General features: G+C 44.4%; 1 protein-coding gene across 1 annotated transcript in view; it reads right to left on the bottom strand.

Annotated features, from left to right (window-relative positions):
- The window catches only part of ANO4 (anoctamin 4), a 445,798-nt gene that overhangs the window by 42,156 nt on the left and 378,696 nt on the right, over positions 1-24,946 (bottom strand). Inside the window, exons 15-18 of the mRNA XM_077168293.1 lie at positions 23,033-23,154; positions 19,084-19,218; positions 18,112-18,208; positions 12,870-12,930 (exon numbers count right to left, since the gene is read on the bottom strand). Of these exons, the coding sequence (XP_077024408.1) occupies positions 12,870-12,930; positions 18,112-18,208; positions 19,084-19,218; positions 23,033-23,154 (415 nt within the window). The remainder of the gene's footprint in view (positions 1-12,869; positions 12,931-18,111; positions 18,209-19,083; positions 19,219-23,032; positions 23,155-24,946) is intronic.

Genomic DNA, 24,946 nt, shown 5'->3' with positions numbered 1-24,946 from the left:
CACACAGCTCTAGGTGGGCCCTGTTCACAACATTTGGAACTTAAAGAAACCGAATGGTCTCTGCTACTAGCCTGTGGGCTCCTCAAGACTAAGGATCGTGTCTTAGCCATCTTTATATCCCACAAATCTGGCACAAAGATTGGCACTCATAGAGGCTCAGTAAATGCACAGATGAAATGCGTCCTGATAATGAAAGCAGTGCAATAAATTGCTCATTTTCTATTATCTAAATCTCACATGCTTGTAAGACATTAAAATGTAATTTTGAAGAACATGCAACCCATATCTTCCGGATGCTTTATGCATAGCTGTCAATGAAGTAAACAACAATTTATTAACACGAAAGATTAAAACTTTTAATTTTTTTTTCTTGCAATAAAGGTAAGGTTCCATTATAACTATGACTCCCATTATCTGGTTACATGGGCCCTGTGGGAAAGTCTACCAACTGTTCTCTAAGATCCATTTTGTCTTCTTCAGCAAAAAGGCTATTGTCGGGCTCATGGCTATCTAGCTGCACAGTATTTCCCAGACACCTTTGCAGTTAGATGTGGCTGAAGGACAGTTCTCACCAGTGAAATGTGAGCAGAAGTGATGTATAACTCATCCCCGTTGATGTCTCGGGACATTCTCTTTTTACCACATCCTCTTTCCTCTTCTGAAAGACTAGAAACTAAGAAACCCAATCAGTACTAGAGAGATGTTGACAAGGCCTGAGCAAATGGCAGACAGCTTATTTACAGGCACAGGACTCTCCATCTTCCAGCCTGGAAAGCTCACCTTACTCTTTTACATGAGAGGAAAATTAACTTCAGTGTTTTTGAAGCCACCGATTGGTCTGAGGTCTTTGTGGTACAGCAGCATAATCATATCTTAACTAATACAGACACTTTACAACAGTGAAAAGAGATGAAGTTCACCTGGTCACCAAGGCGGGACATGAAGTCATGAAGATGAAGCATGTGCTTCATTTCACTTATAGATTTTAGATAGAGCAATCTCAAGTCACAACACCTGAAACTGTAGTCTTTTTACCATAAGATAGAATTTGCATACTTTGTCCTCTTTTTCTACCCTTACCTCTATCTTGTTATTACTACCTAATCTACCCATTAACAAAGTTCAACTGAGTCGTCAACAACAAACCCAAATAACAATCTTCTCACCACATCAGTTGAAACATAAAGAAAATGTGAGGCCTCTGTGCTGCAGTCTAGGTAGGTCAGGCTGGTGATCAGGTGGGTTAGTGTCAAATACCAGGTCACTCCTGGTTCAGATGACCTGACAGTTGAGAAGGCTGTCTGCAACAGTCCACAAGGGATGTGAAAGGAACACAACAGGGAAGGGTCTGCAGGCCACACTCAATTATTTTTTTAAACAGGATAATTATTGTCAACTACAAATAAGGTCGGTAGCAAAAACTGCTACTTAGTTACCAACACAATTTCTCTTCCCCGTGGGCGTAGTTAGGTTATGTTTTCCAGCCTGTGTCATAGGTAAATGTGGCCGTGAACTAAGCTCTGTCCAACAGAAAGTAGCAGAAGTGATGATTGTCACTTTGGGCCTAAACAGCTAAGAAGTAGGTGTGTCATCCTCTTGCTCCCTTTCTCCCTTCACTGGCTGAACAGAGGGGACTCTGAGGACCCAGAAGAGAACAGGGCCACAAGGTTGAAAGGACTCGGGCACTGACTGGCTCACTGCATGTCAGTGGGAGCACCTGCTTGGGCTTCATGTATGTGAGGCCCATTGAACACCAAGCTTTTGAGGTTTGTCTATTAGAGAAGCTAACTTTATTCATACTAATTAATATGGGTTTTTTTTCTGGAAAAACACAGTTACGGTTAATAGTCTACAAATAGGAAGAAATAAAACACTGAGTCACTATCTTCCATCATATTAACTAAGATATTTAGAGACTCTTATAGAGGCAAAGCTCCTCTTTCAGCTGCAGGATTAAAATGCTCTATTTTTTATTTTGTTACCAAATAGCAAGCATTTATTATGATTTAGGTAGTGTGATTTCTCAAAAATTCCACTGTTTGGAAATATTTTCATCAGTCTGTTGATGAGGAACCTGAGGCTCAGAGAAGGCATGTGGCAGGCAAATGCAGAGCTGGGGCTGGGACCTGACAGGAGCTCCAATTCCTACTGAAATGAGAACAGCTAAAAAGAAAGACAAAAGAAAGCCTACTCTCCCAACCGCACAAGCACTTTGCAGAAACCAGCTACAACTATAACTATAAAAGGACCCCAGGAGCCTGGCATTTACTCTTTATCCTTTCCTCAAGTCTGTATATTTCTGCGGGCCTGGAAAAGTCTGCACTTATTCCCATAGCTGCCAGTTATACATATATTACTAGTTTTCACCCTGTGACAATGACGTAAATAGGTTTTGAAAGCCCTGATTTGATTCATTATCTTGAAAATGTCCACTCCAGTGGTCCTGAGGGGAATTATGTCTAATGCTAGAAAATAATTATAAAAGCATCTTTTTTTCTTGTTAAAAAATTAAGGAGCTTAAAGGTCTTTCAGCCTGACCTCTTTCCTTAGCTTGTGTGTTGGTTTGAATCTGTTGTGTACCCCAGAAAAGCCATGTCCTTTAATCCTCATTAAGTATTGCTGGATGGGAACTTTCTGATTATCCATGGGGATGTGACCCACCCAACTGTGGGTGGTAACTTTTGATTAGAAGGTTTCCATGGAGATGTGTCTCCACCCTTTCAAGGTGGAGTTGCTTAGTGGAGCCCTTTAAGAGGGAACCATTTTTGGAAAAAGCTTTAAAGCAAGAGAGCCCAAACAACCAGAGACCTTTGGAGATGCAGAAGGAAAATGGCCCTGGGGAAGCCTTATGAAATAGGAAGAGGAAGCTAGCAGACATCACCATGCGCCCTCGTAACTGACAGAGACGTTCTGGACCCACCAGCCTTTCTTGAATCAAGGCATCTTTTCCTGGATGCCTTAGTTTGGACATTTTAATGGCCTTAGAACTGTGAACTTGCAACTTAATAAATCCCCCTTTTTAAAAGCCATTCCATTTATGGTATAATGCATTCTGGCAGCTTACAAACTAAAACAACTTGTCAAAAGATTACGCTCTGCTTGTTTGTATGAGAACAATAACTGGGCTGTAACTAGCAGTGGAATGGGCAGTACATTTAAAAGAGGAAAGATCTTCAGTTCAGCATGGTGACCTGCTATACTGATGACTCAAAGCATTTTCAGAAACCATGTCAAGATGTTTCTCTTACTTCCTAGGAAAGCAAAAGAAGGTACTTAACATTTTCCTCCCAATATTATTCATTTTTTTTAAAAGCAAAACTAATAATACTAACAGATTTTATTTTTCAGTCCTTTAAAACTTTCTAAGAATGTTTATTTGGAGAGCATACAGAGGAGTTACAATGATATGCTTCCCAAGAGATATGAGGAATGTCACCTTCTGAGAGCTTAATTTATAAATATGCACATAACAAATGAGCTTATCTAAGAGCCTGAAATGCAAATGCTGAAAAGGCCAGACCGGTACTTAACGAAGTAGAGGAAGCTACTATAGGGAGTGGCAGGGATTGGGACAAATTGGAGGTGTGAGCTCCATATGCATGGGTGGGTGTCCTCAGCTCCCATTGACTCTTATGTGGCCAAACCTTCTAATTTTTCAAGAGAAGCAAATGTTCGCTGAAGGGCAAAACCACTCCTGGCCAAGAACTATTTCTCTAAAGTGTTGAAAGGCAAAAAAGTATCTGTCTTCATAGAGGTCTGCATGTAACAACAACATCTTTCAAAAATTAAAGTGAAATACATACTTTCAGCCAAAAAAAGGTGAAAAAACTCATTATCAGCAGACCTGCATTATACAAAACTTTAAAGGAAGTTCTTCAGGCAAAAGGAAGTGATACCAGATGGAAGTCTAGGTGAACACACAGGGAAGAAGAGCACTTAAATAATAAGTATAAAATATTTCTTCGCACTTTCAATCTCTTTCATAGTTTGTGGCCTTCTTAAAGCTAAAGTAATAATGAATTGTGAGATTAATAATGTGTAGAAGTTTATGACAACAATAGAAGTAAAATATATGACAATAGTACAGAGTATAGAAAGCGGAAAGGAGAAATACACCATCTTACAGTTCTTATACTACATGTGAAGTGGCACTGTATCATCAAGGTAGGTTGTGATAAGTTGAAGATGTATATTATAAATCCTTAAACAACCACTATAAGATTAAAGCAAAGATGACAGCTAATAGGACAACAGTAGAGATAAAATCAAATCATGAAAATACTCAATTATTCCAAAGAACATAGGAAAGAGGAAAAATGGAAGAAAGAGAACTGGGGCATATATAAAGCAAAAAACAAGATGGTATTTTTAACCTAAAAACATTGATAATTACCTTAAATGTACATGGTATAAATATCCCAATGAAAAGGCAGAGATTAATGGATTTAAAGAAAGACCTTACTATTACCTATCTGTAAGAATCCTATTTCAAATATAAAGCACACATAAACTAAAGGTAAAAGTCCTTAAAAGATTTTAGCAAAATTGAATATAGCAATATTTAAAAAGGGTACTACATTATGCTAAATGATTAAATACAAGGTTTTTGTAGTATTCAAACAATTTCAATTTAATTAATATTTTAATCATTTTTTAAAAAAATCATTATTTTGGTTAAGGCAGAAAAGACATGATAAAGTTCAATATACATTCATGACAAAAACTCTCAATCTCTAGGAACAGAAGGAAAATTCTTTAAGCTGATACAGAGCCTTTACAAAAACCTACAGCTATCTATTCTTCTAGTATGAATGGTGAAAGATTAAACACTTTCCTTCCAAGTCTGGGAACAAGGCAAGGATGTCTCATCTTATCACTTCTATTAATTATTGCTCTACAATCCCCAGCAAGTGCAATATGGCATGAAAAAGAAATCAATCCCATACTTATTGGAAAGGAAGAAACAAAAATGTCTTTATTTGTAAATATCATAATTGCCTATGTTGAAAAATCCTCAGGAATTTGCAAAAAAAAAAACAAACAGTAAAATTAGTAGGTGAGTTTAGAAAGGTCACAGCTTACAAAGTTGATATACGAAAGTCTACTTATTTCTATAAAGTAGCAATGAACAATTGGAAATTGAAATTATGTATAAAAACATAAAAAATACTAGATGTATAGTGATAACATTGATAAATATATGCAAAACATGTATATTGAAAATGATGCAACATTGTTTAGAAAAAGGACCTAAATGATGTTCATGGATAGGAATATTTGATATTGTTAAGTTTTCAATTCTCCCCAAATTGATTTACTGTTTCAACTTAATCTAAAATATCGGCAAGTTTTGTAGAAATTGGCAGGTTGATTCTAAAATTTACATGGAAGTGTAAAGGACTTTAAATAGCCAAAACAATTTTTAAAAAGAAGAGAATTTCAAGGCTTACTATAATGCTTTAATAAACAAGGTAGTCTGCTCTTGTAATAAAGTAGACTTTCGATCATACAGATAAAAAATTCAAGATATAGATCCATACATATATGGCCAATGGATTCTCCACAAAAAACATAATAAAATTCTAGGGGGATAGGATAATCTTTTCAACAAATGGTACTGAACAACTGGCTATCTATATGCAAAGAAAGGAATCTGATCCTACCTTACTTTATATATGAAAAATCAACTTGAAATATTTCATAGACTTAAATGGAAGAACTAAAAACTATAAACTTCATATAAGAAAACAGAAGAAAATCTTAGGGACCTTGAATTAGTCAAAGATTGTATAAATAAAGCACAACAAGCATAGAGTATAAAAGAGTAAAAATTTTAAAAGTTGACAAACATTAAAAAAACACCATTGAGAAAATAAAATATAAGCCACAAATTGGGAAAAATATTTACAAATGTATTTTAACTTAAAAATAAGAAGCAATTCACCAGCAAATGGACAAAAGATTTAAACGTTTCACCAAAGAGGATGTAGAAATTGCAAATAAGCTCACAAAAAGATGCTTAATATTATTAGTCTTAAGAGAAATGAAAACTAAAACTACAAGGAGGTACTAAATTTAAAAAGACTGGTAATTAAGTGTTTGTGAGGACATGGGGCACCTGAAATGCTCATCCATTACTGATGGGAATGCAAATGGTATGGCCACTTGGGAAAAAATGTCTCATATATTTTAACATTCACTTGCAATATGGTCCAGCAATGCCACTCCTAGTTACTTACTCAACAGAAATGGAAACATATATCCCTACAAAGACTTTTAAGTGAATGTTCAAAAAAGTTGAGACTAGCCAACAATTCCCAAATGTATTCATAGCCCAAAAACTGGATTGAATCCAATGTCTGTTGTTTTAGTCTCTAAGTGCTAAAACAAATAATGTTCAGTGGTGCTGACTTAAACAATGGGTATTTATTGGCTCACAGTTTGGGGGCCAAGAGTAGTTCAAAATCTCAGTGTCAGCAAGGTGAGGCTTTCTCCCTGAAGATGTGTTCTGGGGCTGGCTGTCGGTGATCCTTGGTCCTTAGCTCTTCCGTCACATAGCAATTAAGATGTTGATATCTCCTTTCTCTTTGGGTTTCTGTTGACTTCCAGCTTCTTGCTTCTCCCTGTGGCTTCCTTTCTGAGTCCAATTTCCTTTCCTCATAAGGACCTCAGCCATATTGAATTAAGGTCCATCCTCATTTGATCTGGGCACACCTTCACCAGTAACACCTTCAAAGGTCCTGTTTACAAATGTTTCACACCCACAGGACCAGGGGTTGAGACCTAAACATGCCTTTTGTGGGAGACATGATTCAATCTCCAACATCCACTAACTTATAAATGGATAAGCAAATTGTGGCATATCTAGGTAATGAAATACTATTGTGAGTAAAAAGGAATAAATTACTGATATATGCACCAACATAAATGACTCTCAACAGCATTAAGCTTAGTGAAAGAAGTCAGACACCAAAGACTACATATCAAATGATGCCGTTTATGTGATATTCTAGAGTAGCTGAACCTATAGTGATAGAAAGAAGATTCAAGGTTGCAAGGGGGATGACTGCTGATGCACGAGGAAGCATTCTGGAGGATGAAAATGTTCTATTTTGTGATTATGGTGACGGTTACACAACTATATACATTTGACAAACTTGTCAAATTGTACACTTAAAATTGGGTGGGTTTTGTTTTATGTAAATTTTACTTCCAATAAAGATGTCAAAACTTTCCACTGTTGGAACAGAACAAAGCACCATTAATATTGTGGAGAAATTTGCTTCTGTTTTCATTTGTATTTAATAAACCTGAAGTCATATTTTGTAAGTAGGAAATCTTAATTTTTTTTTTACATGGGCAGGCACCGGGAATCGAACCCGGATCCTCGGGCTTGGCAGGCAAGCATTCTTACCTGCTGAGCCACTGTGGCCCGGAAATCTTAATTTTAACAATCGTTTTAACACATAGCGCTTTGGGTTATAGTCCTTGAAAGACTATCATCTAGTGGCTGCTAACAATTTCTTTGGTCAGTCTACTATTGTTGGCTATTTAGGTTGTTTCCAACTTTTATCTACTATAAATAACCAAGGCAAGGAGAATGTTTATACATAAGCTTTTAATTCTGTAATTTAGATCCTTCCTGAGGCCCTACTCTATTTCCTATTTTGACTGAATACTGAAACAGCATCTTACGTGGTCTCCCTGCTGCCTTTTAGCCCCGACTTTCACCCCTCCCCTCACAGCAGCCAAAGTCACTTCCCAAAATAACTGGTGGCGCCCCCAGCACTGCCTTCAGGAGGCTTCCTGCAGCCTAGAGGACGGAGCTGGCTTTCAAGGGTGGCGTGTGCATGACCTGTGAGTGACAGAGCTCACCCCTCGACACACACCCTCGGCCCCTAAAACCCTGAACGCCCACCCTCCCTTCTCAGGCCTCTGCCCACACCAACCTCACCTGAGGACACCATCCACATCTCTCCCAACCCTCACTCCTGTGCCTGGCCAATTCAAGACCTGGTTCCAATATCTCCTCTTGGATGAAACCTCTTCTGCTTCTCCTTTTCTCCCTAGGAAGTCAGTTGCATGGCCCTGCATTGCTCCCCTGTAAATTAGACCTAAAGCCCAATTACAATTGCCAACTCTGCCTTAATACACTATGAGATGTTTGAGAGTAGAGGTCACGTCTTACTCACTTTCGTATACCCAGGGACACTATGCATTCTGCCCAGTCAGTGCAGTCTTAATTGATGCACAGAGAATGTGCATGCCATGGGGGACACATTTTGGAATGACTCTAAAATTAGAATCATTTTGGCTTAAAATCCAGACTCCACCACTTGTCAGCAGCAAGGCGTTCTCTGGCAGGCTGTATAATCAATCTTGATGAAGTGGCATCTGAACACACCCACACACACGGCAGGTAGGTAGCAAACGCCTTTCCTTTATTTTTTGAATATGAACACTCACCATTTTTGTTGGACAAATAGATAAGATTATAAAAATAAGCATAAACAAAAGCTGATTATTATAAAATTTATTTTCAAAATTGAGACACCCTTTATTCACCAATTACTGACAGGACCATATGCAGAATCTTTGAATTTATATTCAAATAACTACAGTCTTGTCATTTTGGGTGGCAAGCTCTCAGGACCCTGCTTTGTTTGTTTACTGGGAATAATTTAATTCTTGGCAGCAGTGAAAGTGAAGGAAAAGGGGGAGAGGGAGTGAAAAAAGAAAACAGAAGCAGAGACAGAGTGAGATAATTTGTCTCCTGACAGCGCTGCCCACCACTCAGCTCCCTGCTGACTCTTTTTCTCTCCCCAGGGAAAAGAGCTAATTTAGTCCATAATTGTTCTGCCCCTGGGATCTCTCAGAACAAAAAAGGACACAAGGAAAGCCTGATCCTGGGGTTCAAGCCCAGCGCTTGGGGCTCAGGGCCGAGCGGGAGGTCCCTGGGGCACGGGTTGTTGCTGCCTCCACTGAGCCTGGGAAGGCCCAGACCACCCGAGACCAGCTGACTACGAAGGTTCCAGGCCACCCGGGGCCCTGCCAGCTGCCTGGGAAGGTCCAGACCACCCGAGACCAGCTGCCTGCGAAGGCCCAGACCACCCGAGACCAGCTGCCTGGGAAGGCCCAGACCACCCGAGACCAGCTGCCTGGGAAGGTCCAGACCACCCGAGACCAGCTGCCTGCGAAGGTCCAGACCACCCGAGACCAGCTGCCTGGGAAGGCCCAGACCACCCGAGACCAGCTGCCTGCGAAGGTTTCAGTCCACCTGGAGCCCTGCCAGCCGCCACACGCCGCTTCCCTGCGCAGCTCCTGGTTTCTTCCGCGAGTGCACGAAGCGCAAGGCCACGCCAACAAACACATAAGCCCTGCCCCTACGGAGGTCTTATAAACCACTGCCATCTGTTCTCATCGTCTTCACACCTAGCAGTTTCCCGAAAATAGACCACGTTTGTTTTCCCGAGTGCTGTAACTTATCAGTCACGCGATGCTCCCCAGGCCGTGAAGCCCAGCTCCAGCAGAACCGATGTGCGTTTGGGGTACATCGCATCTCCAAGTGGTTTAACAGAGCCTGGGGCGCAGGCCGCGGTTCTTCCTCTAAACACTCGGATCCGAAGCACAGCAAGCCTACTCGTGATTTCTTCTGGTGCCTGCTTCCACCGCTCTCTCTTCATGTGTCCTAACCCCCACTCTGGGGGCCAAGAGTCTGGTGGCCCTGCCTGTCCCTGTTTGGGCAGAACCTCAGGCCTTCTCCGAGGTCTGATATTAGGTCCAGTGTCCAGTGGCCAAGAGGGCTGAGTCACAGGATTGAACACATCCCCTCAGCATAGCTGCGCCGGACCAGACAATTTTCCTCAGAATGGCTCGAGGGAAAACAGATGCAATTTATCCAGCAAAACCTCCTCAAGAGAACAAGGTTTATATGTCCACGTGACCCCAGAGCTAGAGTACAGGCGCTAAGGCTGCCCCGTTTAACTCTCGCCTTGGCCACTCTCTGGCTCCTGACTCCCTTTCCTGGTCTATAAGACAGGGTAATAGTAGAGAACCTTCCTCAAGGGTTGCTGTGAAGTTTAAATGAGATGATATATGTAAAATACTGAAGGTTACTTAGTGGCTAGCACCTAGTAAATGTTAGCTATTAGTAAAGCTTTATTATTCTAGATGTTAGTAAAAGGCATATTCCTATCTACAGAGACACATCTGGCTTAAGTAATTCTTTTTCTCAAACTCGCACATTTCTGCGAACAACACAGGATTTAAGCAATAAGCTGTTGACTGAGATAAAGCAATTCAGAAGGAGAGACTAATTCTGGCCTCGCCTCGTCTGGAGTGACCTTAAAATGCTCACTTGTGTCCAAAGGTTATTAAAGAACATCTATCAGATTCCTACTGTGTGTAGTCCAAGGCACGAAACCTGTGAAACCTCCACCTGCCCCCTTGCAACCTCAGAAGCTTCTCAGCTCCACGCTCCAAGAAGACGTCAGTGGGATAAAGTAAAACCTACTAGGCACCCTCGGCATAAGGCATTCCAAATCTGCAAGAAAGCTTCACTCCCCTTACAGCGGCGGTTCTGGGGAAGTGACAGCCTCTGCCTTACAGTCCACTGCCGTTAGATCAGAACTGTGCTTCCATACAGCCTCAGGAGGTGAGCAGTGAGAGGAGAAACCATTATCTCAGACCAAGTATATCTGACATGGGTGAGCTATGGATTGGGTGAGGGAATTTTGTGTTTTAATTCTTTCAGACTGCCAGGATACTCATCTCTACATGGAGACATTAACTTGTCTAGCGGTAGACTGGTCACCCAAGGCAGACTTCCCAAGGGGTGTGTCAGAGACAGATTGGGGGTCCGCAAGGGATAATGATCCCCTCAGCCCTGGGGGTGGCTCCGGGCCTCTTCCCTGGGCAGTGAGCATCTCTCCCATGCACATCAGCACATATGCAAGTAGTATTATTTCTGTGTACAAATACTATCGTCTTTGTGTGTGCCATGAATACTGTCATTTTTGCATGTGGTTTGAGAACCATTAGCTTTAGAATTGAATACATTGCCAAGCCCCCTCATTTGTAACCACAGCAAAGTTGAAGCCCTGGATTGCCTGTGATATTTCCTGACCATGGTCCCTGATAATGATATGTCTTAGGAAAACCAGATGCACACTCTTAATCTATGAGCTCCGTCTGTGACTAAAGCTCCATTGCGGTAGCCTCCGTTCCCTGGAAGGGACAGAGATGCACTAAGGGTAGCCCAAGTGAGGAGGGCTTTGAGTCCCACCAAGGGAGGCAAGAACCCCACGGGAACCCAAGACTGAGCCTCTGCAGGGCAGGACGCGGCACCTCAGCAGCTTTAGAGGCTCTGGGCACGAGATTTCCAGAGGCCTCACTCTGAAGTTCCACTAACGACGCCACTTACCGGCCTTCTCGCTTTGCTCCTCCTTGAGGCTCATCTCGCATCTTTCCCCACTACCAGATGGCTTCTGCACCCTCGATTCTGCGTCTTTTCCGGTAGTTCTTTGCTTCTGTTTCTTCCGAGGCTCTGATTTCTCCTAACGTCAGCTACTCATGCTCCCCCCGTCCCTGCCCTCTGTGTCCTTTCAATGTCGTTGCTGCAGCTGCCTGCTTCTCTCCATAGGTCCCGACCCTCATTCTGGGGATTAACAGTCCGGGCAGTCTGTCTGTCCCTGTGAGGCAGACCCTCAGGCTTCTCCGAGGTGACGCACCAACCTATGGCTGGGATAATTTTGGGGGGACAAAATGCCCACTGGCTGCGAGTGGCTGGGGTCATGAGTCCCCTTAGGAGGGCTGTGGAGGGCACAGGCTTCTTCTGAAGGGCTCCCGATGGGGAAGAAGCATCTACCCAGGAAAGACCTTCTCTACAGGACAAGGTTTTACACTCCCACGGATCAGAACGACCATTTGTACACATTAATTGCCCTATAAAAATCATTTTGGTAATTTCCTTCTCTATACCCTTATCTTTCATTCATCCTTTACCCTCCTCTCTTTTCATCCATGCATCCATGCATCTATCCAAGAAATATGTAAATATGTATGAATGCTTCTGCTTCCGAAAGAAATGTATGCAGCTTCCACGATAATGGTCTTAGGAGAACCTAATTCTCCTAGGGGAGACAGTAACTATAAGTGCCTGAGAATGACAGCAACAAATTCTATGGAAGTTCAAAGGATAAAGCCATCTTCTGGCTGCAGCAGATGGCATTTCTGCCAGGCCTGGAAGATTCCAATATTTGTTCTAGACACAAGGAACTGCATGAGTCTAAGTCAAGAGTTGTGACACCAAAATTCAGATTTTGCCATTCTAAGTTAGAGAAAAATGCAAAATCAGTGTAAAAATCCCAAACCATATTGAAAATAAGTAGCATAAAAAGTTTTTCTCTTATCATTCTTATTACAAACAAAACATATTTATCTTCCACAAATCCTCCTCTCCAAAGGTAACCACGATTAACTGTTTAATATGACAAAAAAAAAAAAAAAAAAAGCCAAAAGTGGCTATGCACACGCCAGCAGATGGGAAGTTTCAATTCACACTGGAAAGTCCCATAAATGCAGAGGTGGGTCTCCAGGTTGCATCACAATGTTTTGTCTTACTAAAAGCGTTATTTTCTACTGCAACAGAAGGTGAATTTTACTCTCATAAAGGAGTGCCAATCACATTTCTGCACACTTAGAGTCAACATTAGAGCAATCAGACATGCTGGCTTTTTCAGTGAACCAAATGAAGTATTTCCCAGCTTACCTGTAGTAGGAAAACTGACTCCATTTGCCAACCCCCTCCTCACCCATCTGAAGTCAGCCTCCCACACAGCGCATGCGAGGTGCCAGGCCACGGGACTTACCCCACACTGCCATGAAGACAGCAAAGAAGACAGTGGCGCCGTTGTCGAAAAGGTGGGTCACCTGTGAAGAGTACCAATCACAGTTAGGCTGCTTTTCTCTATCCAGTGTCCTAATCAACATCTATTTCAAGTTTTGTAAAGCCATGGGGATACAATGCACTCTGCAGGACTCTTTGGGGACACTGGTCTGAGCCATGGGGAAGGAGCTGGGGTGCCTCTAGGAGTGCAGGTGCCCCGAGGTTCCCTGTGGCATGATGTCATCTGGTGGGACATTTATCAGCAGCTCCACAGGCCACCAAGAATTCCCTCGTGGGCGCTACAGCTCTGGTACGCACGTGCATTTGGACATGATGTCATTAGGTCTGAGTCCAGGGAGGTATTACTGTTACCACTTCAAAGGTTTCTGGCTTCCCTAGCACTGATTTCAATACCTCCTTTATTTTTATTTTTGTTGAAAACATGGCTGCTTTGTGTAGCTTTGAGTAAAATGTTTGCTGGGCTCTCCTCTGGATTTCAGCATATAAAGAAGAGAGAGAGCAGAACCATTAATAAAATCCGCTTCCACCTCTATTTGAACCATGGGATAATCATATATTTACTTACTGTGCATAATACAAAGACAGCTAATAAATACTTTATCACTAGAATTCCGTTGCAAACAATATAGCAGAAAGCAAAAATATCTATTCCTTCTGCAAACCTGCTAAGCTCATGTCTGCTTCTAGTATAAATCACACTAACTTCCATGCCATATTGAAATGATGACTGACACATTCCATACAGCATAGCTGGCCTGTGCTCCTAACAGGTGCTCCCGGGGAGTCAGGGGGGGTTCCAGTGCTCCCTGCTGGGCTGTGCTCCTAACAGGTGCTCCCTGGGAGTCAGGGGGAGTTCCAGTGCTCCCTGCTGGGCTGTGCTCCTAGCAGGTGCTCCCTGGGAGTCAGGGGGAGTTCCAGTGCTCCCTGCTGGGCTGTGCTCCTAGCAGATGCTCCCTGGAAGTCAGGGGTAGTTGTAGCTGCCACATCAGTGAGGATTCTGGAATGGACTGTGGTCATTTTGGGTGCCCAGGTCCGCTCTCCTCCATTCTGCCCCACATACAGAGCTGTCTCCTGCAGGTCACTGGGGAGCACATAACCCACAAGGGACCTGAGTCCTTCCCTGGGGCCAACATGCAAACATCTGGAAAGGATGATTTTCTGCTGCAGTTATCAATTTGGGGGTATGCGAGTCAGTGAGGGTGAGTTACTGGGGGCTCTGCCCCCCACCGAGACTGCCGGGCTAGCACGCTCTGGTGGTCCCACAGCCGACATCACCCCTGGAGCAGCAAGACAGTGGCTCTAGGAAGTAACAAGACACAAAACAGCCGAGAAACCCCGACTGGACTGAAGGTTGCTTTGGGCTGGTGTGTGTGTGTGTGTGTGTGTGTGTGTGTGAGAGAGAGAGATGGTGGTAGGCTGTGTGATGGTGTGTGTAAGTGTGATGGTGATGTGTGTGTGAGTGTGAGTGTGATATTGGTGGTGGTGTGTGTGAGATGGTGTGTGTGTGATGGTAGTGGTATGTATGAGTATGTATTTTGTGAATATGATGCTGGTGTGTGTGTGTGTGTGTGTGTGTGTGTGTGTGTGAGAGAGAGATGGTGGTAGGCTGTGTGATGGTGTGTGTGAGTGTGATGGTGGTGGTGTGTGTGAGTGTGAGTGTGATATTGGTGGTGGTGTGTGTGAGATGGTGTGTGTGATGGTAGTGGTATGTATGAGTGTGTATTTTGTGAATATGATGCTGGTGTGTGTGTGTGTGTGTGTGTGTGAGGGTGATGGTGGTGCTGCGTGTTATGGTGATGTGTGTGTGAGTATGTGTGTGAGGGTGATGGTGGTAGGCTGTGTGATGGTGTGTGTGAGTGTGATGGTGGTGGTGTGTGTGAGTGTGAGTGTGAGTGTGATATTGGTGGTGGTGTGTGTGAGATGGTGTGTGTGTGATGGTAGTGGTATGTATGAGTATGTATTTTGTGAATATGATGCTGGTGTGTGTGTGTGTGTGTGTGTGTGTGAGAGAGAGATGGTGGTAGGCTGTGTGATGGTGTGTGTGAGTGTGATGGTGGTGGTGTGTGTGAGTGTGAGTGTGATATTGGTGGTGGTGTGTGTGAGATGGTGTGTGTGATGGTAGTGGTATGTATGAGTATGTATTTTGTGAATATGATGCTGGTGTGTGTGTGTGTGTGTGTGTGTGTGTGTGAGAGAGAGATGGTGGTAGGCTGTGTGATGGTGTGTGTGAGTGTGATGGTGGTGGTGTGTGTGAGTGTGAGTGTGAGTGTGATATTGGTGGTGGTGTGTGTGAGATGGTGTGTGTGATGGTAGTGGTATGTATGAGTGTGTATTTTGTGAATATGATGCTGGTGTGTGTGTGTGTGTGTGTGAGGGTGATGGTGGTGCTGCGTGTTATGGTGATGTGTGTGTGAGTGTGTGTGTGAGATGCTGGTGTGTATGTGTGGAGAGTTAGGTGGCAGTCCCCAAGCCAGTCAGGAGCACAGACTGGAGAAAAGCTGCAGTTCTGCTCTAGCCACCGGCACCGACGTCCTTGCAGGGTTGCAGCTTTCCCTCCTCGGCATCCAGGCGCAGCAGCCCAGAGGCCGGTGCTGGGCTTCCCGGGGGCGCCAGGCAGTAGAAGCCCTGCCGGGGGTGGGGAGGAAGGCGGTGGCTGCCGAGTGCCCAGGCATCTGGGCCGTGCACCTCTGCCGTTCCCTCCCCAGCCCCGCCCCAGGCTGCTGAAAGGGAGACGCAGCCTCCGGTTCTGCTCTGGTCTAAGACGCAGTGAGAACAGAACTGAGCAGGGAAGTGCTCTGGCGGGGGCAGCATCGCGCCCCCTCTTCTTAAACTCTGCAGCATGGACTCGCCAGAGAGGTTCTGCTCTCCCCCAGTGGCCAGTCCCTCCAGGGAGCAGTCCCTCCAGAGTATGGGACATCTGGAGAGGTCACCATCTCCCCCAAATCCCGAACTATGCAGCACATAATTGCTGAAATGGGCATTTTGTAAGAGCAGACCTTAAGAATATACTCAAGGACCTAAAGGCGGGAAGATGCAAGCCTGGAGCTGCTGCAGCCAGCAGCCCGCCCCTCTGGGAGGAGAGTCTGTCCCTCGGTGCACTAACCAGCGTGGGGGTGGGGGACCGCAGGCCTGGGGGCCACTTCTCGGCCAGCCGAGGCCCTGGTGCTCAGGAAACATGAGCTACCCCGGAATGTGTTCCAGTGAAACAAGTCACTGTGGCCCTTTCTGCCTAAGCCAAGTGAGAGGCAGACGCGAGGGCTGGGGATCAGGCAGCCCCATTAGCACACCGCGGCCTACTGACAGCCTCAGGCCCTAACCTGACCCGGGGTTCCTGTGCATCCACGGTCTGGCGAAACGAGTCCAGCACACCTAATGAATGTTCCCAAAGGAAATCCTGTATAATTTCAATTCTGCCATGTTGAGGCTTCTTAGCTTCCATCTTACTAAGTGACTGTGTAAGACCAATCTTAAATCCAGAATCTAAACACCTTGTAGCTCGGCATGACCCAGTGGTGAAAAGATGTGCTCTGCCCTCATGATCCACCAACTTCCTGGTGTGTGACCATGAAGAAGTTATTTTTAAGCTTCTGAGTCTCAGTTTCCTTATCTGCATGTGAGAATCAGAAATAATACCTGTAGATTGCCTAGTTATTTTTGTAGCTGTAGCCTAGCTATTATAATTATTATTGTTCTAGATCTTCTATTAAGTAGGAGAACTGCCCAAGAAGTCCTGTAAAGTCCAAGCAGTCTCAACTATTCTTGAAGATCTTTTTAAGGAATGATTGTGAATCTCATAAAAAGAGAACATCATTCCAAGCATATCTTTCCATGCAAAAACAAACAAAAACCCTAAAATCAGAAATTAGAGAACTGGGCTTCTGTGAAGCTAACTGCGGGCTTCTGTGAAGCCCAGACAGCAGGATTTTTAAGCTGAGTCATTCAGGCTCAGTGCACCGCCTTTAAACAAAATTGTGCCACTGGCAGCACTCTTCTGATCCTCGCCGAGTCCTCATCCACTTGGGTCTGCTGTACGTTCTCCAAAGATACAGGATTTTGCACTTCTCTTTTGGTCCCGTGTAGTATGTAGTGAGAGCCCAAATTTTTGTAAAATCGCAGCTGACCGCTGCCGTTCCGGGTCCTTCCCCCACTGGGCACCTGCAGAGCTAACTGCAGGAGGCACAGGTCAGCCCACGGGTGGCCTATTAAAACGTTCTCATTTGAAGCAAACAGACCTTTGCCATGCCAGAGAGTAATTAGGTATACCCAAGCCGCAGCAATTGTAGAGCTATAATAAAATCTGCCAGCCCTTTTTAGATCTGGAATCTGGGCAAGTTTATAGGGGCCTGGGAAAGCTTTCATCAGCCTGGGAGCCTACCTGGACTCCAGCTAGGGCTTCACATAAGGGACACAGCTCCCAAGCACAGCTCCAGGAAAGCAATGAGCATGTCTTACAATTTTAATAAAATAAGCCATAATATGAGAAGGGGGAATACAGTAACATGTGATAGAAATAAATAAAGGAAATGCATTTAGTTTTTCAAAGCAGTTTTGTGTATCGCTCTTCTTTAGCTCTCATGGCATGGGGAGGACAGGGCAGAGATCACTGCCTGCACTCAGAGACGGGGAAGCCCAAGCCCAGCTGCTTACCTTTCTGACCTCCACAGGTGCAGCAGACCCCAGCTAGGTTTGGATCTATGCCTTTTCTTTTGGACAATATTGATGATGTAGAGGGGGGAAATAATGGCTGCATTTACTGAGATCCTGTCACTTGCCAAGTACAGTGCTCAGTATAAATCTGATATCATTTCTTATAACAAACATGTGAAACAGACATTATAGTTTCCATTTTACAGATGAGGAGAACGAGGCACAGAGAGGTTTAATAACTTCCTCCCAGATAGACAAGTGATAATGGGCCGAGTGAAGACTGGAATGTACCTTTCTCTGGCTCCATCACCTGCGCTCTGAGTACTGTGCCCCGCGACAGACTTTTATGACGATACTAGAGCCAATCACTTTGAAATCCATACACATTAAAAAAGACATTTGGGTTAGAATACCGGGTGAAGGAGGTAAGTCTATTCTACAACATAAACTTGAGAATCAAAGACCAGAAATGCCAGAGAGAATATAACCACCCACCTCCCTTCAGGAAGGAGCATGTTAAATTCAGTCCATCTAAGGTGCTGCATATTTGCAATTACCTTGGCATAAACACAGCTGTCTGACAACCTCATGAATGGGCAGTATTTATCACACACAGGACACATGATGATGTCTGTAGCTTGGCAGACTTCTTTACTGGAAAAGAGAAAGGGAACAGAAACAGACTGCTATCTGATGACGTACTGCAGTTATTTCCTCCAGTATCACCAGAATGTTCAGCTGGTAAATAAGAACTAGTAGATTGAATTTCTGCCCTCAGAAGCTCTTTGGCCTTATCTGTTATTAAGGTAAACAAGTGCCTGCAGTTTTTAGTAATTTGGAACACTGACTTATTTATGACACTGTTCCTTGGCTTTACGTATTAATGAGTTAGACTCAGGGAAATACATGAAGCAAAACCTTGGCTGTTATATCCCAAGTTATGCAAAAGTCATTCCCGAACATCTCACAGGTCTGAGGCAATGCCACGGTGCATTCCGGAAACAGTGGGATGCCTGAAAGGGTCTGCCTCGATTTCTACTTACGTGGTAAGTTAAAACTTAAAAAGGCGGAATTATGAAATAAGTAGGGATTTCAGCTCTCTAGATGTAGAAAACCACATCTCATTAAAGATGTTTGTAGGTTGGAGGCTCAGCCACTCACTTTTGGTTTTGCCCTTGTAAAAGGCACATTTATTCTTTAGGATCGTGTTCCAGCTTTCGCAATAAAATCTCCAAGACTGTCCGGGATGACATCGTGGTGACCGGCCCGGGAGGCGGGAGCCGCCGTGCTCAGCGCCCCACGAGGGCGGTGACATGTGTCTCTGGCCTGGGATTCCAGGGGCCGTGTAAACGCGGAATTCATAGAAAACGCCTGTCAATCGGCTGCGTGCACGCACGGGGGAATAAACGTGCAAGAGCACAAGGATACGAAGGCTGGGCGCGAAGGAAGAGGCCCGTCCCGCTGCCCGCATGGCCACCGGGGTGCGCGGCCGGGGGCCTCTCGCCCGCGGGGCCCCTCCGGTCCCCTACCTGACTTGGCAGTGATCCAGGGTGGTGACGCCGTACAGGAAGACGAAGAGGCCGATGAAGGCGGCGGGGAAGAGCATGCCGGTGTACCAGCCGAGCCAGGCGAAGTACAGTCCGATCTTCTCGCCGAAGTACCGCCTGCGGGAGACGCCCCGTCACCACCAGGCGGCCGCGAGTCCAGCCGCGTCCAGCCCCTCACCCTCTGGAACCACCGGCCCTGGGACGAGTACGCAGACGGGACGCGCCAAGGGAACAGAATGTGCGAAGGCATCGCGGCTCTGCAGCGCAGTGCCCTCTCCTGCTCTCCACATGAGGAATAGACTCTAACCCTTCCCTAGGGAACACGGTTAGACACCAGCTTATTTCGTCAACTTAAAGAATAAACCCTGCTCTAGCAATGCAGATATTTGTAAGAGCTTTCTACTTGATATTTCGAGGACATTCACAGCTCTGACAGCTGATTAGATGTTATCGAAGTGGGTGTTTAAGATGTAGAATTTAAGAACTTGGCTATCTGAATATGTACCTTGTTTTTCCTTGTTGCCTTAATTCTAAATTGGCTTATGAAACTTACTGCACAAATACAGGCTTTACAATGATTATATGGATACTTTATTTGAATATGCCTACCGTTAAGCTAACTAAGATATCCATTGGTGGTGGTTCTAAGTGTATTGCTTGTTTTCTTAAATAAATAAATAAATAAATAAATAAGAGAATAAACTCTGCCTGTTTAGAAAGATATGACATTGTTATGATGAAGAACAAGGAGAATTTGAATAGTTGGTGCTAACACAATTTCATTTTTGCCTTTTCTGCATGTGTATTTATGTTTTGTGTGTTTGTATGATGATTATAGCTTAGAAATAGTAAACAAAGTATTGTGAAAAGCTTTAAATATCCCTTTCAACATCCTGTAGCTTTACAAGATGGTGACAGTGCTAGAGTCATGTGATATTAGAAAAAAAAGAATTCTAGAGATGACTGCAGTTCCACACAAACCAGAGCTGAGAGAGAGATGGCTTTTCATAGAATTTAACATCTATCTCTATAAATGTATTTCTGAAGCCCCACATCTGAGACTAGCCAGGCTGTCTGGTGCTTTGTAGAGTATAAGTTTGGAAGTGTCTACAGAGTTCCTTGGTTTTTCTTTTATTTTTTTTATACATCATTGTTAACTTGTCTTAGAGCACACCACCCAAGTTGTGCTTTCACTGCCACTCTGCAGCTAGATTTCATAACTTACAAGTCAATTATGTCTTAGGACAATACAAGAATTTTCTAATTATTTTTCATCCTCATTCTAAACAAGCATTGTAGACCATCTGTTTCCAAAGGCTGTATAGAGCTTTCGCTGTCGAGTATGCAATGGTTCCTAAAGCATGGGATTGTTTCCATCTACCATCACACCCCTCGATGGAAACCTTCCACTCCCAGACTCTCCCAACATACATTCACATACACAGATACATTTATTTTTTCATACAATAAATTAAAAAACACCTACTACGTGCCTAACACCATGCAAGGTGCTGGAAATACAGGTAGGCAAAATCAGTTTGCTCCCTGCTCTTGTGGAGTTAGAGGCTGACAGAGGAAACAAACATACATCAAAAGTAGGTTTGTAATTACAAAACTGAGAAAAGTGCTATGAAGGAGAGGAACACATTCTCCAAGGCCATCTAGCTACCCTGACAGGGAAGATTTCTCTGAGGAGATGACCCTGTGCTGATGGAAGGAATTAGCTAGGTGGGGCTGGGAACAGAATAAAGCAGAGGGAACAGTCTGTGCAAAGACCCTGCGGTAGGTGGGGCCAGGTGAAATAGGGGTGGGTGGCACCTGGGCCCCAGGGGCCCTGGCCAGCACACTGAGTGTGCTTATTTTTGTCCTGAGAAAACTGGAAACCATGAAAATGTCTTAACAATCAGGGGACATGACCAGACTCAGCTTGTGAAAGGACCATTGCCTGCTGGGTGGAGAAGGTGTTCTGGAGAGGAGCAGAGAGGGATAAGGGAGAACAAGGAAGGGCTAATGTAGTTCAGGCTACAGGCGAAGGCAGCAATGTGGCAGAGGACGTGCTGGGACATGGCCAGATCTGAGAGATACAGGAAGTGAAATCGGTAGGGTAGGAGTGACCTAAGTGATGGGGAGTGAAATGCTCCACGACGTCTCTCCATCTGTCACGTCCAGGCTGGCCAGTGTTGGCCACCCCCCTGCCCTTTGGCCACCCTGTCCTGCAGTCTTCCATGCTCCACGCTAGGGGCCCTTTCACAGGTCTCTGGCCCACAGCTCTCTTTTCCATCTTTTCTGAATTTCTGTAGAAGTAATGGCCTCTTTCATACGTTACCTAACAGTGGATGGCCCTGCATTGCATCTTAACTGTCTCAACAACGTAGGGCTTGTTTTCTGAAGAAAACTATGAGATTCTAAAAGTCAGGGACGGTGGCTTCTGCTCATCTTCACCAATGCACTTAGCACAGTGGTAGAACACAAGAGGCACTTAATTCAAACTCATTGATCTGGCTGCAAAATCTTAATCAAAATACTGTCAGAGACGAGAGATGTTTTGCCTGCAGCAATTTTCTGTAGTTTTTCAATGCAATTCTGTACCATGGGGCTAAAACTGGGGTGAGAAGTTGCTTTTGTTTTTTTCCCCAGTGTTTATAATGCATCAAGACTGGTCAAAGGAAAATGATCTCCTCAGGCGCCGTCTTCCGTTCACCCAGATCACCTGGGTCATTTGTTGCCAACACAAAGGAGGGAACACCATTTACCAACGTCCCGGGACTGTCATGAGTAACACGTGGGTGTTAGGTCGAGGAATGGGGAAGGACACTGCAACTGAAGCTGCGGAGGCTGTGTCTTCCCTCCCAACATGGCTTCTGGAACCGCCCCTTCCGGCCACCTGACTTCCGGAGACCCGCCCCTTCCGGTCACCTGATCTCTGGAGACCCGCCCCTTCCAGGCGTCACCTGACCCCCTTGCTTAAAGCCGCCCACGCCATCACCCAGGTGCTGACTCACCTCCCTCCATCTTGGATTTGGTGAGCTCAGCCCAGGAGCGCAGAAGTAAACCCGCCCGCTTTAAATTTCCCGATCTACCCTCCTTCTTTCTCACCCTTTCACCTCCTAAACCTTTCAGCGGGAACAGGTAGCAAGGACTCAGGCGGAAGGAGTGACTCCCAGGGAGGGGAAATGTAAAGCCAGGTGTATTATGATTTTTTCCCCGGGGTTAATTTTTTTTGTGTCCCCTGTAAAAATGTAACAAATCCAGCTAATCTGAAAAATGAGACATGATTTTCTCCTTAATAAAGAATCTATGAGGTCTGGACCATTATTATCCGATCTTAATAATTACTCTCTAAATAAATAATGAGATGTGAGAGCATAATTCTGTCACAGCAGGAGGCTGGGCAGATACAGAGGGTGAAAAGCACGCATTGTCACTGCGCAATTACCAAAGGTTAAAAGCTGCTATACTTTTTTTTTGACTTGAAGATTAAAAGAAACTTCAAAGGCTATTAGTTTAATATGAAAATTAAAACCACAGAATTTATTGGCATGACAGCACCTCGTATTTCCGACTTGCATAATAGTGGCTCAGATTCCCCTTGTTACTAATGAATTCAAGCTGGGTTCTCCACACAACAGTTTGTCAACAGCAGTGGGGGACTGTTCCTGATGGATTCCTTGTGGTAGGGGAGCTTTACCTCACCTGGCCCTCCCTTGGCCCTTCCAAGGCCCTTCTGGAGGAAATGCTGTCCTCAGCAGAGGGGGCATGGCCCACCAGCACCATTCCTCCGTTCTCCAGCAGCTGCCCTCGCGGGAAGAAGCCGGCCTGGGGGGGCTGTGCATCTGCGGCCTTTTTCCCTTCAGTGTTGCTTGTCCCAGCTGACACCTCACTCGCATCACTCTCTACGGGCTTTCTATTTGCAGCTGGTTTAAAAACTCACCTTACGAGGTCCAAAGGCTGGTATTTATACCATACGCCCCACGAGGCCCAGCACTCGTAGAGCAGATGCCGGTGGTTTTCAGCTCCGTGGGTTCTAATGGAGTTTTTACTTCTGTAACTTCCCTGGGATAAAAACACCATTGTTGATGAGGTGGACCCACAAAAGCCACAAGGAAAAGCTGACAGGGACACTAGGCTCTTCTGGCACGAATAAACATAGGAGTGGGGTGAGGATGGAAGGGGTCCCCACTATCAAAGTAATAAGTTTGATGAGTCGTCTGAACATCATCCTTTGATGATTCTGTGTAATAAAAAGCAAATCTTGCTAGAAGCAGACAGGTCTGAACTAAGTTCAAATCCAGTTCCACTCCGTTTTTAGCTAGGAGACCTTGGACCCCCACCTGCCCCCCTGGGCCTTGGTTCCCTAATCCATAAGAATTATAGCATCTGTCTCATTAGGTTTCTTCTGGGGTTTGAAGGAATAAAGTATGCAGCTCAGAACCCATGCCCGAGACTTATTTATTCTCCTTCCTACTTCACACAGCATTAGCTACAGGAAAAGCCTAGAATTTAAAAGCTGGAGGTCACCCCAGATTCCTAATAACTCAAATCTAAGTCAACCTTCTCATTGATCAAATGAGGAGACTGAGGACCAGAGAGCTGGGGGTTTGTCTCAGTCAAATTAGTGGCAATGCTAGCTTCACAAATATGAACCTGAGAAGATCCTTCTTTTCTTTTTTTCTTAGGGGGAGGGTGGTGAGTTTGCTTGTTGTGTTGGCTGGAGAGAGAGGCCATATCTGAGCAACAAAAGAGGTTCTCTGGGGGTGGCTCGTAGGCCTAATTTTAAGTAGGTTTGACCTATCCTTTCTGGGGTTAAGTTTCATATGAACAAACCCCAAGACTGGGGGCTCAGCCTATAGCTTTGGTTGTCCACACTGCTTGTGAGAATATCAAGAATTCAACTTGGGGAAGTGGAATTTTCCCCCATTCTCACCATTCCCCAAAGGGGACTTTGCAAACACTTTTCCACTCACTGATCAAACCGCTCTGGGATTCATTGGGGCATCACTCTGGACAAACCAACAAAAGCTCATGTCCTACTCAAGGTTTCATGTACTTATGTTGTTCAACCAAGCTATCTACATAAGTTATATTAGGAAATGCACTAGTCAAAATATAAATTTTGTACCTTCTTAACGCAAGGTGCATAGGGCAAGGAGTTAAGAAATTTAGGTTCTAGTCTTAGTACAATCACCAACTCACTGTGTGACTATAGATGAGTTAACCTTTCTCTAAATGTTTATTTAAATTTTCCACCTGAAACAACAATATCTTCCCTTCTTGTCTCTGACGGTCATTATGAGGTTCGATCACATTGTCAAGTTAATCTGAGAGTAAAATGTCAAAGGAGTTAGTATGGTATTATGGCAGCTACATTTCTAATTGTGAACTTCACTTCTCATAGACTATAGGGCTTTCCTGAGAAGTGAACTGCTCTGTGGCATTCTGTGGCTGTGTCTCTGCAGAGCCCACCTGCTCCCCTCTACACACGATTCCGCCTAGTTACCCATTTCCTGAACACTGCCCTTATATGTGTGGAGGGGAGGGTGCAGTTGCACGGAAACCTTTTTTTGGGTAATATTAATTAATAACAGGGAGACACAGGATGTTATGGGGGGATCTGTCTTTGGAGTTCAGACACTCCTGTGTGTGGCCCTGGCAAACCTTTGTTTTAACATACCTGCTTCTGTGCGCTAAAACAAGCATTCCAACAATGTAGTAAACAAGGTCTCAGACCAAAGCTTCTAGTTTCTTTAATATGTTTGTTTGTTTGTTTTTGGTCTCCACTTTTACATCCTCTTGGTGTTGAAAGTCAAGAGGGAAAACACAGAAAGCCAAACAAAAAGTATGTTTT

This window comes from Tamandua tetradactyla, chromosome 7 (assembly GCF_023851605.1).
Source record: "Tamandua tetradactyla isolate mTamTet1 chromosome 7, mTamTet1.pri, whole genome shotgun sequence".
Taxonomy (NCBI): domain Eukaryota; kingdom Metazoa; phylum Chordata; class Mammalia; order Pilosa; family Myrmecophagidae; genus Tamandua; species Tamandua tetradactyla.
This window is presented reverse-complemented; position numbering and strand designations above follow the sequence as displayed.